This window comes from Gouania willdenowi, chromosome 21 (genome assembly GCF_900634775.1).
Source record: "Gouania willdenowi chromosome 21, fGouWil2.1, whole genome shotgun sequence".
NCBI lineage: Eukaryota > Metazoa > Chordata > Actinopteri > Blenniiformes > Gobiesocidae > Gouania > Gouania willdenowi.
This window is the reverse complement of record NC_041064.1, coordinates 6,883,544-6,895,837: the sequence shown is the minus strand read 5'-3', so window position 1 is coordinate 6,895,837 and position 12,294 is coordinate 6,883,544. Positions and strand designations below refer to the sequence as shown.

Below are 12,294 nucleotides of genomic sequence, written 5' to 3'. Positions count from 1 at the left end.
TAACACCAGAAAAAACATAGTGAGTGCAAAAAAAAGTACAAAACTACTCAAAAACCACACAAAGCGGTAATTAAAACACAGAATCTGACTGAAAAACAACCCAAACACTCCAAAAAATATATAAAACCACTCCAAAAACAAAAAAAAAAATATCAAAAAATTACAAAACGGCAACAAAAAACACACAAATGACAGAACAATATACAAATGACAAGAAAAATGACCAAATGAAAAACATGCTGTGAGGCCAAAAACTATACAAAATTACTTAAAAACAAACCAAATAGCAATAAACTAACATGACGTAAGACCTTTTAGATAACAAGGACAATACACAAAATGATGACAAAAAATCCAAATGACTCCAAAAATAACCTAAAACACAGAAAATTACTGTTTGACTTACAAAACGACAACAAAAACACACAAAAGGTTTAATATATACAAAATTAAATAAACAAAATAAACATACCAAATGGCAGTAAATTAGACAATATGACAAAAAAGAACACAAAAAAAAGGAAAAGTTGCCCAACTCTGCAATCAATGAAAGACTTCATAAAATCAGACAAGTTAATTTACCAAGTTTAAGTTCTTGTTTTAAACTTTGCCTTATTTGCATGTTTATGAATTCTAACCAGGGACTTTGATTATTTCCGTAGAATCTCCGGTGTAATGTAATTACTGTAACATATTTGGCGACGATGGGGGAATGGAAGCCAATCAAGAAGGAGTCCTGTAGGAAAACAAAGGCCGTGATTGGCTGAGACTCTGCGGTCGGTTTCCAGGTGCCCTCTCCGTGCCGGAGGGGGTCTGTGAATGGAGCGGGGTGCCTGGAAACCGTCTCCCTCCCTCTCTCCACGCAGAGTGAGAGCAGCTCTGGATCCAACCCGCCCAGCATGTGAAGAACTGCGCTCTGAGCGATGCGGAGCTGGGAAAGCTATGGAAATTTGAACCTCCTTTTGTTTTAACTGCTCACATTTTTTTAAATGCCAAAATAACCAGAAACGGAGTGTAATCGACGAGATGGGTGGACGTTCCTTGTAGAAAACTGGACTTTTGTGTGATTTTTTTTTTCTTCCTCCAGCAGGCTGGGAGGCAAGAATGGACTGTTTGGAGTCACTTACAAAGACTATTAAGAAGTCATGACACGACGGACGTTTTTCTGGGATTTCTCGTCATAAATACGAACGTAAAGTCGACATCTACTCGTCTTACTTCAAGTGTTTACACACAAGGATTGTATCTGGATCTGTATTGGACGCTTTATTCGGTTTTTTCCCGTTTTCAAGTCGTCCTACTTGGATCAAAGTTTTTCCTCCCCCCCCCACCCACCCCCACCTTCTCAACTATGGCGGCGGCCAGGTTTACCACTGACTCCGTGTTGCTGCGGATCATGTGGCTACTGCTGTTTCTCTGTTCACCCGTTTCTGCTCAGCACTACAACAGCGAGAGCGGGATCTCGGTCCCGGAACACGGCTTCTGCCAGCCCATCTCCATCCCGCTGTGCACCGACATCGCCTACAACCAGACCATCATGCCGAACCTGCTGGGCCACACGAACCAAGAGGACGCGGGGCTGGAGGTGCACCAGTTCTACCCGCTGGTCAAGGTCCAGTGCTCGGCCGATCTGAAGTTCTTCCTGTGCTCCATGTACGCGCCCGTGTGCACGGTGCTGGAGCAGGCCATCCCCCCGTGCAGGTCCCTGTGCGAGCGGGCACGGCAGGGCTGCGAAGCCCTGATGAATAAATTCGGGTTCCAGTGGCCGGAGCGGCTCCGCTGCGAGGCCTTCCCGGTGCACGGTGCTGGGGAGATCTGTGTGGGTCAGAACACATCGGAACCCAGCAGCCCTGCATCGTCGTCCTCCCCTTACGCTCCCGAACCAGTGACCCTCCCCCCCAACATAGGCCGACCGAACCAACGGCCGCCCCAGCACGGCGGCTACCACCAGTTCTCCTGTCCGCTGCAGCTGGAGGTGCCCTCCTATCTGGGCTACAAATTCATGGGCGTCAAGGACTGCGGTGCTCCGTGTGAGCCCACCAGACCCACGGGGATCATGTATTTTCGGGAGGACGAGGTGAAATTCGGCCGCCTGTGGGTTGGTATCTGGTCCATCCTGTGCTGTGTGAGCACCCTGTTCACCGTGCTCACATACTTGGTGGACATGAGGCGGTTCAGGTACCCAGAGCGACCCATCATCTTCCTCTCCGGGTGTTACTTCATGGTCGCGGTGGCCTACGCTGCGGGTTTTTTCCTGGAGGACCGGGTCGTGTGCGTGGACCGGTTCACGCCTGACGGCTACAGGACTGTGGCTCAGGGGACCAAGAAGGAGGGCTGCACCATTCTCTTCATGGTGCTGTACTTTTTTGGAATGGCCAGCTCCATCTGGTGGGTGATTCTGTCCCTGACGTGGTTCCTCTCTGCTGGTATGAAATGGGGTCACGAAGCCATCGAAGCCAATTCCCAGTATTTCCATTTGGCTGCCTGGGCGGTCCCGGCCATTAAAACCATCACCATCCTGGCCATGGGCCAGGTGGACGGAGACGTCCTGACTGGCGTGTGCTTCGTGGGGATCTTCAACGTGGACGCCCTTCGCGGTTTCGTCCTGGCACCGCTGTTTGTTTACCTTTTCATTGGGACCTCCTTCCTCCTGGCCGGGTTCGTGTCCCTGTTCCGGATCCGCACCATCATGAAGCACGACGGCACCAAGACAGAGAAGCTGGAGAAGCTGATGGTTCGGATCGGCGTGTTCAGCGTCCTGTACACGGTTCCGGCCACCATCGTGATCGCGTGCTACTTCTACGAGCAGGCCTTCAGGGAGCACTGGGAGAGAACCTGGCACATGCAGACCTGCAAGCGGTTCGCTGTACCCTGCCCGGCCCACAACTTCGCCCCCATGACCCCCGACTTCACCGTCTTCATGATCAAATACCTGATGACCATGATCGTTGGGATCACCTCTGGGTTCTGGGTCTGGTCCGGGAAGACCCTCCAGTCGTGGAGGAGGTTCTACAAGCGCCTTAGCAACGGTAACCATGGAGAAACCACGGTGTAAACAACACGTGGTGAAGTTTTTGAATAAAATAGGTCTAAGAGCTTTTCATATGAATACGTTTGGATTTACGTTGGATTGGATTTTTATGTTGAGGTTTTTGGACACACCTGAACTACTCATATCAATATTCCATTGAAGTTGGATACATTTTTATTTGTTTATATCTATTTTTATTGCCATCATCAGACTGCCTACAATCCCTTTGAATTTCTGGATTTTTCCACCTTTTGATGATGATGAAGTTACTTTTCTTCATATTAGCCGTTACTATATCTTTGTATTACAGTTTGAATGTACATTCTGTCCGAGCTCTCCATGCTTTTTCATCAGTGGAGAGTCAGAACGCTGCAAACAGAAAAAAGACTGAAGTGTCAGAAAAAAAAGACTGATGATGTGCCAAGCAGCAGCATTGTTGGACACATGTCCACTCTGCAGCCAAAGGTCAACCAGCCACACCTTTCCCCCCTCACCCCTCCATCCCCACCCCCCTGACTGTGAAGATCAAACAAGGACTTCCTGAGGTACTCTGATACTTATAGCTAGCTAGCTACAGACTTGATTAGCTTTAATCCACACACTTTTGCAGAGTACAATCTCTTCAATAAGAATAAATAACCCATTCAGGTCCACCAGTATTTGCCCCACAAATGACATTTTTTTCTATCCTTTTTTACTATGTTTGATACTTCAAGACTCTTGATGATCGGCTCCAGTATTGAATGTTCACTCCGAAGGGGAATGAAGTTATGTATTGGTTTGCACAGCTGTCCTTTAAGTGTTAGAAATGACTGAGATACATATGCGTTGGGTTTGGGATTCGAACCTGGATCCAAACTTTTTTTTTTTTCACAGGGACCACACACACTATAAAACCTCCAGTCTGTAATGGGAGACAGCAGCTCTTTGTTTGTCTCCGTGTGTGGTCTCTCCTCCACTGTCGGATTCCCCCCCCCAAATCAAAAAGATTTTTTAAAGATTTTAACACACACCCAAAGCACAGTTTCAAACAACCTCAGTTTAATACGCATTGGATTTTTATCCTCGATTAAAGGCAATGGCACAATGTTTAATTAAGGTGTTTGCTTTGCCCAACTTCCGATGTGGTTTTTTGAAGGGTTATTATCGCGTTGTGATTTCAGTCTGAGACAGATCTTAAAAAACGCGATTAACTCTGCGTGTGGAAACTGGACTTTTGTTGGTTGGGAAAGCAGCAGCAACAGGATGAGGGTCAAAGTTCACCACCACCATGTGGGAATGTTGTTTTTATCGACGGCCAAGTTAATCTAGTGCATACCACGACAATTTTTTTGTAGATCTATATACATTTTAAATAGCACAGAAATAATCTAGTTTTTGGAATGTTCTTTTCAAATTTGCGAGAAAAGTTTTACTTTTTTAAAAGCGAGAAAAAAAAACACTAATGGTGATGTGCCAATTATTCGAAAAAGCAGTGAGCGACAGGGTATATATTGGAGCGATGTTTCGATAAAGCCACTGATGCCTTCAGTACTGTGGCCATTTGAGCTGAAGAAGAAGAACATCCCAGTTCACCTCAGATTAAGTAGATCACGTGTCAAACTCATGGCCCGGGGGCCAAATCCGGCCATTTTGGAGCATCCAATTCGGCCCGCAGGAGAACTTAAGAACGACAGAGAAAACATCAATCATTGTATAATTGAAACAACAATATTCCCAGTGCTTATATTGCATGATTGCAGTCATTTTTTAAATGTTAAACTGTTGAAAAAACTTGAAGTATTACTAAAATAATTCAATTTTCCTCAAATGATTACATAATGTTTCCCTTAATAAGTAGAAATTGGTCAAAAATTCTAGGAAATGTTGGGTAAAGATTACTTATTGCTTGGATATGGTCATTTTCTTACATATTTAGTATTTTACGTGTACGCAGAAGTGCAAACTATGGCCCACTAATGTTTAATTTACTCGTTTTCTTGCATACTTGAGTTCCAACTTCTCCATATTTGGCCCCTGAACTAAAGATGAGTTTGACACCGCTAGAGTAGATACTGAGATCAGCGGGAGACGTTGTGGGAAAGCAGAAAAACATGTTTTCATCCTGACTCAGTCAGCTGCTAGGCAGCATATGATCGGGAGACGCCTGTTTCTTGCCATGTAGCACATTTTCTCTGCATACATCACACATGAATACTGAATGGGGAGCACAGCAACAGCAGCAACGAGACAACTTTATAGACTTGGCATTCTTGTTATTTTAATCCTCGAAGCTGCGTCTCTAATTCATGTATGTTAACACTAAAATAAATGCATATTTTGTACCAACTCATTTAGTATACTCTAAACCAGCTTGTATATACCGATTGCTATTTTTGTTTTCCGATGTGAATGTACTACATACCTCAAACTCGGGTTACAATTTGTTGGTAGGATTGAGTTAGGAACCAGACCAACGCTTCAATCGCTGCACTCATCACCCACAACAATTCTGTTACTGTTCAGAGATCTGCCCGTGTCAAATGAAACCAGACTGACTTGTTTGTGTTGTATCGTTTTTTCAGAAGGATTACGAGTGTTCGTGTACTTTTAAGAAAAAAGAAAGGAGAAAAAAAGATCTGATCATATGCAAAGCTTAGCAGGTTAAACACAGACCCTGATTTTTAAAAAGCATATTGTATTTATGGAGGGTACTCATTGGTGTCTTTTTACTTTTTTAAATGAGACAAACCTGTTACATGTGTACAGTTTGAATAAAAGCGATAAAGTTTGTAACGTTTCGAGCCCTGTGGTTTGTACTCGCACACAGTTTTATAATCGATGACTGAACAATCAGAGTTTCACTAATTAAGAACGCTGAGGTGGTCAGACATGTCAACTGGTGGCTGAAAAAACTCCTAAAAACATAGAAAATCACAATAAAATGTGCAAAAGGGCAAGAAAAATACACAGATTCACTCTAAAAACACACGGGATAAATACAATTATACAATAAAATATGCAAAACAACAGAAAGTAGTCAAAGCGGCTGAAAATTTTACATAAATGACTCCAAATTGAGAAAAATACACAGATTTACTCTAAAAACACACACGAACACAAATTTACTAAAAAAAAAACTACAAAACAACAAAATTGTCAAAGCGACTTCAAAATTATAAATGACAACAAAATAAACAGATTTACTCAAAAATAACAGAGGACGAATATAAACATACACAACAAAAAATATATATATACAAAACAACAGAAAGTAGTCAAAGTGACTCAAAAATTACACATAAATGACCCAAAATGACTGCATAAAAGCAAACCTGCAACAAAAACAGACAAATGTTTTTGTTTTTTCCAGTATTGATACACAGATTGGTCATTCTAAATCTTCATAATGTGGCCCTCGGATGAGATAATCACATTTTTGTGGCCCCCACTGTCTTAAAAGTTGCCTATCTCTTGTTTAGGTGATGTGTGTGTGTGTATTAAGTGCAGCACACACAAAGCTCAGGTCAGACATGCCAACTGATGGCCCCAAAACTCCTAAAAATATTGAAAATCACAATAAAAAGCAACAAAAATACACAAATGTATTCTAAGAACACACAGGACAAATACAAATTTACACAAAAATAACAAAAAACTATACAAAACAACAGAAAATAGTCAAAGCGACTCCAAAATTATACATAAATGACTCCAAAAGCACTAAATGACAACAGAAATACACAGATTTAGTCTAAAAACACGCCAAACAAATACAAACATGCACAAAAACACACAAAACAACAACAAATAGTCAAAGCAACACTTTAAGTACACATCAATGACTCCCAAAACTGCAAAGAAACTAAATGCCATTACAACGTAAAGACCAAAAAGTAGCATTTTAAATTGGCATAACTTAAAAATGTTTTAATCCACATTATTAATGAATGATTCAGCAGCACCATCTACAGACAGAATGAAACCTGGCCTCTATGAGACTAAAAACAAATTTCAAGGATTTTCAATCCTGAACATATTCAGAATAAAATTACGAACCTGAGTCCCTCGTTAACCTCTTTATAGAAAATAAAAAAAAATACAAATGTGTTTTTTTTTTTTTTTTTTTTTACTAAAGCAGCAGTTGCAACACTCAGTTTAGTCAAACTGTACCTTTCCTGTAGCTACCACATGTTGCAAATCAATGTGGATATATTGACATTCCTTTGATATTCCTTTGATGATGCAGGAGTGGTTTAATCTAAATGTCACATCACCACAGGCGGTGGGACTCACTGGTGGAGAGATTTACCAGCTGCATGAGCTCCATCTATATCAGTGGTGTCACTCTCCTTTTAGTTCAGGGGCCAAATACGGACCAGTTTGACCTCAAGTGAGAGTTCTTTCCACAATTTGTAATTAGAAATTAGAAAAATGATATAAGGTAAACAAAGGAAAAATACAATCATTAAATTGGTGAATTTGAGATGACGACAACTGGGTTATTTGGTAGTTTATACAGTAACTCGTGTTTTTCTATGTCATTTTGACTTTTTTCTGCAGATGTATTAAAGGGCCGAATTTGGCCCCCGGGCCTTGAGTTTGACATGTGATCTTTACAGTGTAAACGATGGAGAACATAAGCGTTCATTGTCATTCTGATACAGATGTTGCACTAAAATCATAAAAGCCGTAGGCCTTTTTTTTGGAAACCTAACCCCAAATTAATTCAATTCCACTTTATTTATTTAACACAAAATATAAAATTCTTAAGAAAAAAAGAGGAAAAAACAACAACAAATTCACATGAACATAATCAATGACAACACAAAATTATAAAAAAAAATTAAAAGAACATTTTTATAAACAGAGATTTTCAAAACAGTAAAAAGTACGTAACAATTTAGACGAATTACCTAAGCACAAAATTGATTTATTGTACTATAAATTACTCACACTTTTAACTTTTTTAGTCATAAAAGTTTTTGTTTGTTTATTTTAATCAAACCAAGCAGTGGTAAGAATATCATCACAATAATCTAAATGGTGAAATCCAGTTATTTTTCTTATCCTAACATTGTATTAGTAAAAAGTATTAAATATAACAGTATTTCACAGTAAAGCGTTTGTTTTTTTTAGTGTTCACAAATACGGGTGTTATTCTGGCCTCTAGCGGCCACAATGACTAATTGCAGTGTCTGCTTTTTCCAGGACTCCATACGTCACAGTTGGGCAACATTTATCACAGCAGGAGCCACAAAAACGCGATTGGGATGATCTGAGGGCCACGTTGTTTAGAATAATTACCTGTTTGAACATTAATACATTTTTGTTTTGTTTTGTGTGTTTTATTTTTGCAGTCGTTTTAAATATTTTCCTCTCATTTTATGTATAATGTTATCATTTGTATAATCTTCCCTCGTTATTTGCTTTTTTTTTTTAATTCATTTTGTGCATTTTTGTTGTCATTTTGTGTATTTTTCTTTCATGTTACGTGTTTCTGGAGTCATATTTTTGTGAGTCTTTGTTGTCATTCAGTATATACTTTTCTCATTTTGTGTTTTTGGAGTAATTTTGTGTATTATTGTTCTCCATTTCTGTATCTTTCTGTCATTTTTTTTTTAAATGCTGGAAACATTTTGTGATTTTCTTTGACAGAGGGCCGCATAATTTCACCTCCATAATCAAACACTAACGTTTTACCTTTTAAATAAATTAAAAACAGCAAAACCAATTGATTACTGAAGAGATTTTTTTTTTTTTTTTTTAAGAAAAAGAACAACAACAACACACATTTGTGATTTGAGCAGTATGTGCACTGTGACAGTGTGATGAGAAGAATATAATATAATATGAGGACAATGTAAAAAATAAACAAACATGTTCGGAACCTCCATTTAGGATTCATTGGTGTTTCAGTAATTTATCTAAAATATTATAGGAATGCACTTTACACTTTAATATGTTATATTTTAACCCACATTGACAAAGTAAAGTCTTATTAAGGATGTTTGCAAATGATTGGATTATCATTGGCTGTTTCTAATTGAACATTAATACAATTATTGTTCAGCGAGGTACCGCGCCGCCTTGGGCGGGGTGGGGCTGGTGGCTGGGGTCCGCTGTCCTCCGGGCTGTGCCGCCGTGCTTCGTATGGCCGGCATGGTTCGGGGGGTGCCGCGTGCCCGTCTGCGCCATCTACCCTCTCCGGTGGCCCGCCATGCGGACGGGCTGGGCTCCTACCAGACAGGCCTCCTACATGGACACTTCACATCACACACTCCCTTCTGGTCTGGCTCACCCACTTGTTACACCACACTCACATACCCAACCCTTGGGGGGCTGGATGGTGGGGCTGGGGGTGGAGGGGGCCGCCGCCTGTGCTACTAAGTAGTGGCACGGGGGCGGCACTCCCACCTCTGGCTGCCCTACTAATCCCTCCAATTTTAATTACACCTCAACACACCACCCGCCGGAGCTATTGCACCACATACACATATATACACATAGGCTGGATGGGGAGCCCCTCCAGCCACCCTTTTTTAATAGCACTTCATACATTCACTAAACACATACATTCACTCAGGGGATAGGGAAGTGCCTCTCCATTGGGGAATGGAGAGGCACCATAACAGGGTGGTGGGTAATGTCACACACTTGGGCCTGTCGGGTGGGGGTCCGGCCCCTCTGTTGATGGCTGGGCCGCCGTGTGGGGATCGGGAGGGTGCAGTCGGGGCGGTGGGTCTCTGGGGGGCGTGGAGGGGTGTTGCTGGGGGATCTCTTTGCGGGGTCTCTCCGGGCGGTGCCGGCCTGGTGGGGCGTGGGGGTACCCCTTCTCTACGGGTGGGGCTTGGTGCTTGTCTTGTCTCCTGGTTGCCTTGGGGGTGCGCCTCGCGGCGTGTGGGTTCGGGGCGGCCTGCCGCGGCGTGTGGGGGTGCTGGCGTCTGCGTCGGGGTTGCTTGGCACTCCGGGATGATGTCTTTGCTCGGGGGTGGCTCTAGCTGTTCCGGTGGTTGAGGTCGGTATCGGCCGCTTGGTAGGTCTGTAATGCTATCTGCGGGCTGGCGGGTGGGTAGGTTCTGCGCCTTTGGCTGGGGGCTGCTTCTCCGCATCGGTTGTGTGCCGTTGGGGTGCCTCTCTCCCGCGGTGGCGGCTGCTCTTGCGCCGGGGGGAGGGCATTGCCCCGTGGCTTGCGCTTTCCGGTGGGGGGCGGGGCCTGGGCTGCTGTTCTTGCACCGTCTGGGGCTGTGCGGTCTTGCTGGGTTGTGGCCTGTTTGTGGGCTGGGGTGGTGCCCCCCACGGGGGTTTGGCCCGGGGGCTCGCCCTTGGGGGTTCCCTGTCCTGCAATGGTGCCTGGCCGATCCTGGCGGGGGTCTTCCGGTGCGGGTGGTGCGGGCCGCGCCCTACCATGCCTGCGGGTGGCCCCGGCTTGGGCGGCACCCTGTGAGCCGGGCTCTGCGGTGTGGCTGGGCCCTTTGGTGGGGGGGGTGGGGGAGCTGTCTTGGGCTCATCACACGGGCGGTATCAAGGAAAGGCGATCTGGCACGCTTTGGAGTGCTTGGTCGGTGCGCCTGGGGGCCGGCAGGGCAACTTGCAGCATCTCCTTGGTGCCCTCGGTGACTACGAGTGTGGTCGCCGTCCCTGGTGGCGCTGCTCTCGGTGCTGCTTCCGTTCCGGGTCTTTCAGGCCTGGGGTCCGGTCCCTGCTGGCTCTGGGCCCACCGGCGGGCGCCCGCTGGCTGCCCGTTCGACGCGGCTCTGTCCGTCTGCTGGGCGTGGGCCTTGGCTCCTCTGCTGGGGTCTCGGGCGGGGGGCTCTCTGGGCCCTCCCCTCGGGGGTTGGGTGCTTGGATGTGGGTGGGTGGGGGGGGGCGGGTTGCTGGCGGGGGGCCTTGGGGTTGGGGGTTTGGGTCGGTGACGGGATGCGCTGGGTGCTCGGCTGCTTGGGGTTTCTTCAGATGTGTGTGTGGGGGGCGGTGGCTGCCTCTTGGCCTGGGATCTTGGGGGCGTCTGGGGGGTTTGCTCGGCCGTGGGGGGGTGGCCTGGGGCCCCCTGGCCCCCACTCTTTCTGCTGGCCTGGTTGCATCTTCCTGGGTTTGTGGTAACAGTTTTTGCACATATACTGGTATACGATGCACTGGCACGCCTTGGGATGTGGGATAAAACTCATACTGGGCTTAACTTTAGACACGTTAATCCCAAATACCTGCTTTAGGTACTAACACTCACTCATTCCCCCTGTCCACAGCCACCACCATTATAGCTAAGCTTCACACTTGTCACTATAATGGCTTGATTACACAACATAATAAGCACAATATGTTCACAACTTCACATCTCACCCTCACTGTAAAACAATCTATTCTTCCCCACCCTTTCTATTTCCTACCTTGAGTCTCTCCTCCCTGCTCCCTTTCCCCTCCCCCTCCACTTAGGCGTAACACTGCTCTCCCTTTTTATATCCTCCCTATAATAAAAGATTTCTTACCCTCCCTTAGGGAGGGCTGGTGATGGTCACAATTAAGCAATAAAATAAATCAATGTATTTTATTGCAATAACAAAACATGCATTGCTGTCTCATAATGATTGCACTTCTTGTAGTGTTGACCTTTGACAGCATGTGCAGACAAATAAAAAAAAAAAAAATACAATTATTGTTTTTATGCTGGGGCTGTTTTCAGGAACGCTCATAAGCGACGGTTTTCTTAAAGTCACTATTGACCAAACCTTCATGAAAGTGTTTTATACCGTAAAAAATAAAAATAAAAATCAGCTTTTAATCAAAATGGTAATTAGTTCCTTTTGATGTCTTATAAATAGAGCATAACATTTGAGAATAGGATAAGTTATTGCTCAAAAAAACTGTATTTTTAGTCTTTCATTACAGCAGTCTTTGCATACTAATACATGAAAGTGTAGAACAAAAAGGGCCTTTGTTAAATAAAGTGTGGCACACATTGTTTTGTGTAGGTTCAGTTTGCAGCTCTGGCTGAAGGACATTCCATAGGGAATAATAAAGTTAACCTTGAGGGTCTTGGAATTCCTGTTTTGCTTTGACTGCTGAGTTTGAACCTTGACTATCTTTAGAATTTAAACAGATGGCCAGTTGGCAGAGCACTTAGTTTTGGAATTAAAGCCTATAGACATGTTAACAATGAGCAAATTAGTGTTAGTTTTGTTGATTAAAGATTTTAGTCATAGTTTTCATCATCTACATTTTTTAAAGTGACAATATCTAGACTATGATTAATAAAGAATAATAAAAAAATTACACATGAAGGAAAT

At 44.0% G+C, this 12,294-nt stretch overlaps 1 protein-coding gene across 1 annotated transcript; it reads left to right on the top strand.

Annotated features, from left to right (window-relative positions):
• Positions 1-871: 871 nt before the first annotated feature.
• On the top strand, positions 872-5,806 carry LOC114455734 (frizzled-7-A-like). The gene has a single exon (XM_028437124.1). It carries the CDS (start codon positions 1,352-1,354, stop codon positions 3,053-3,055), a length of 1,704 nt encoding a protein of 567 aa, XP_028292925.1. The 5' UTR covers positions 872-1,351; the 3' UTR covers positions 3,056-5,806.
• Positions 5,807-12,294: the final 6,488 nt, after the last annotated feature.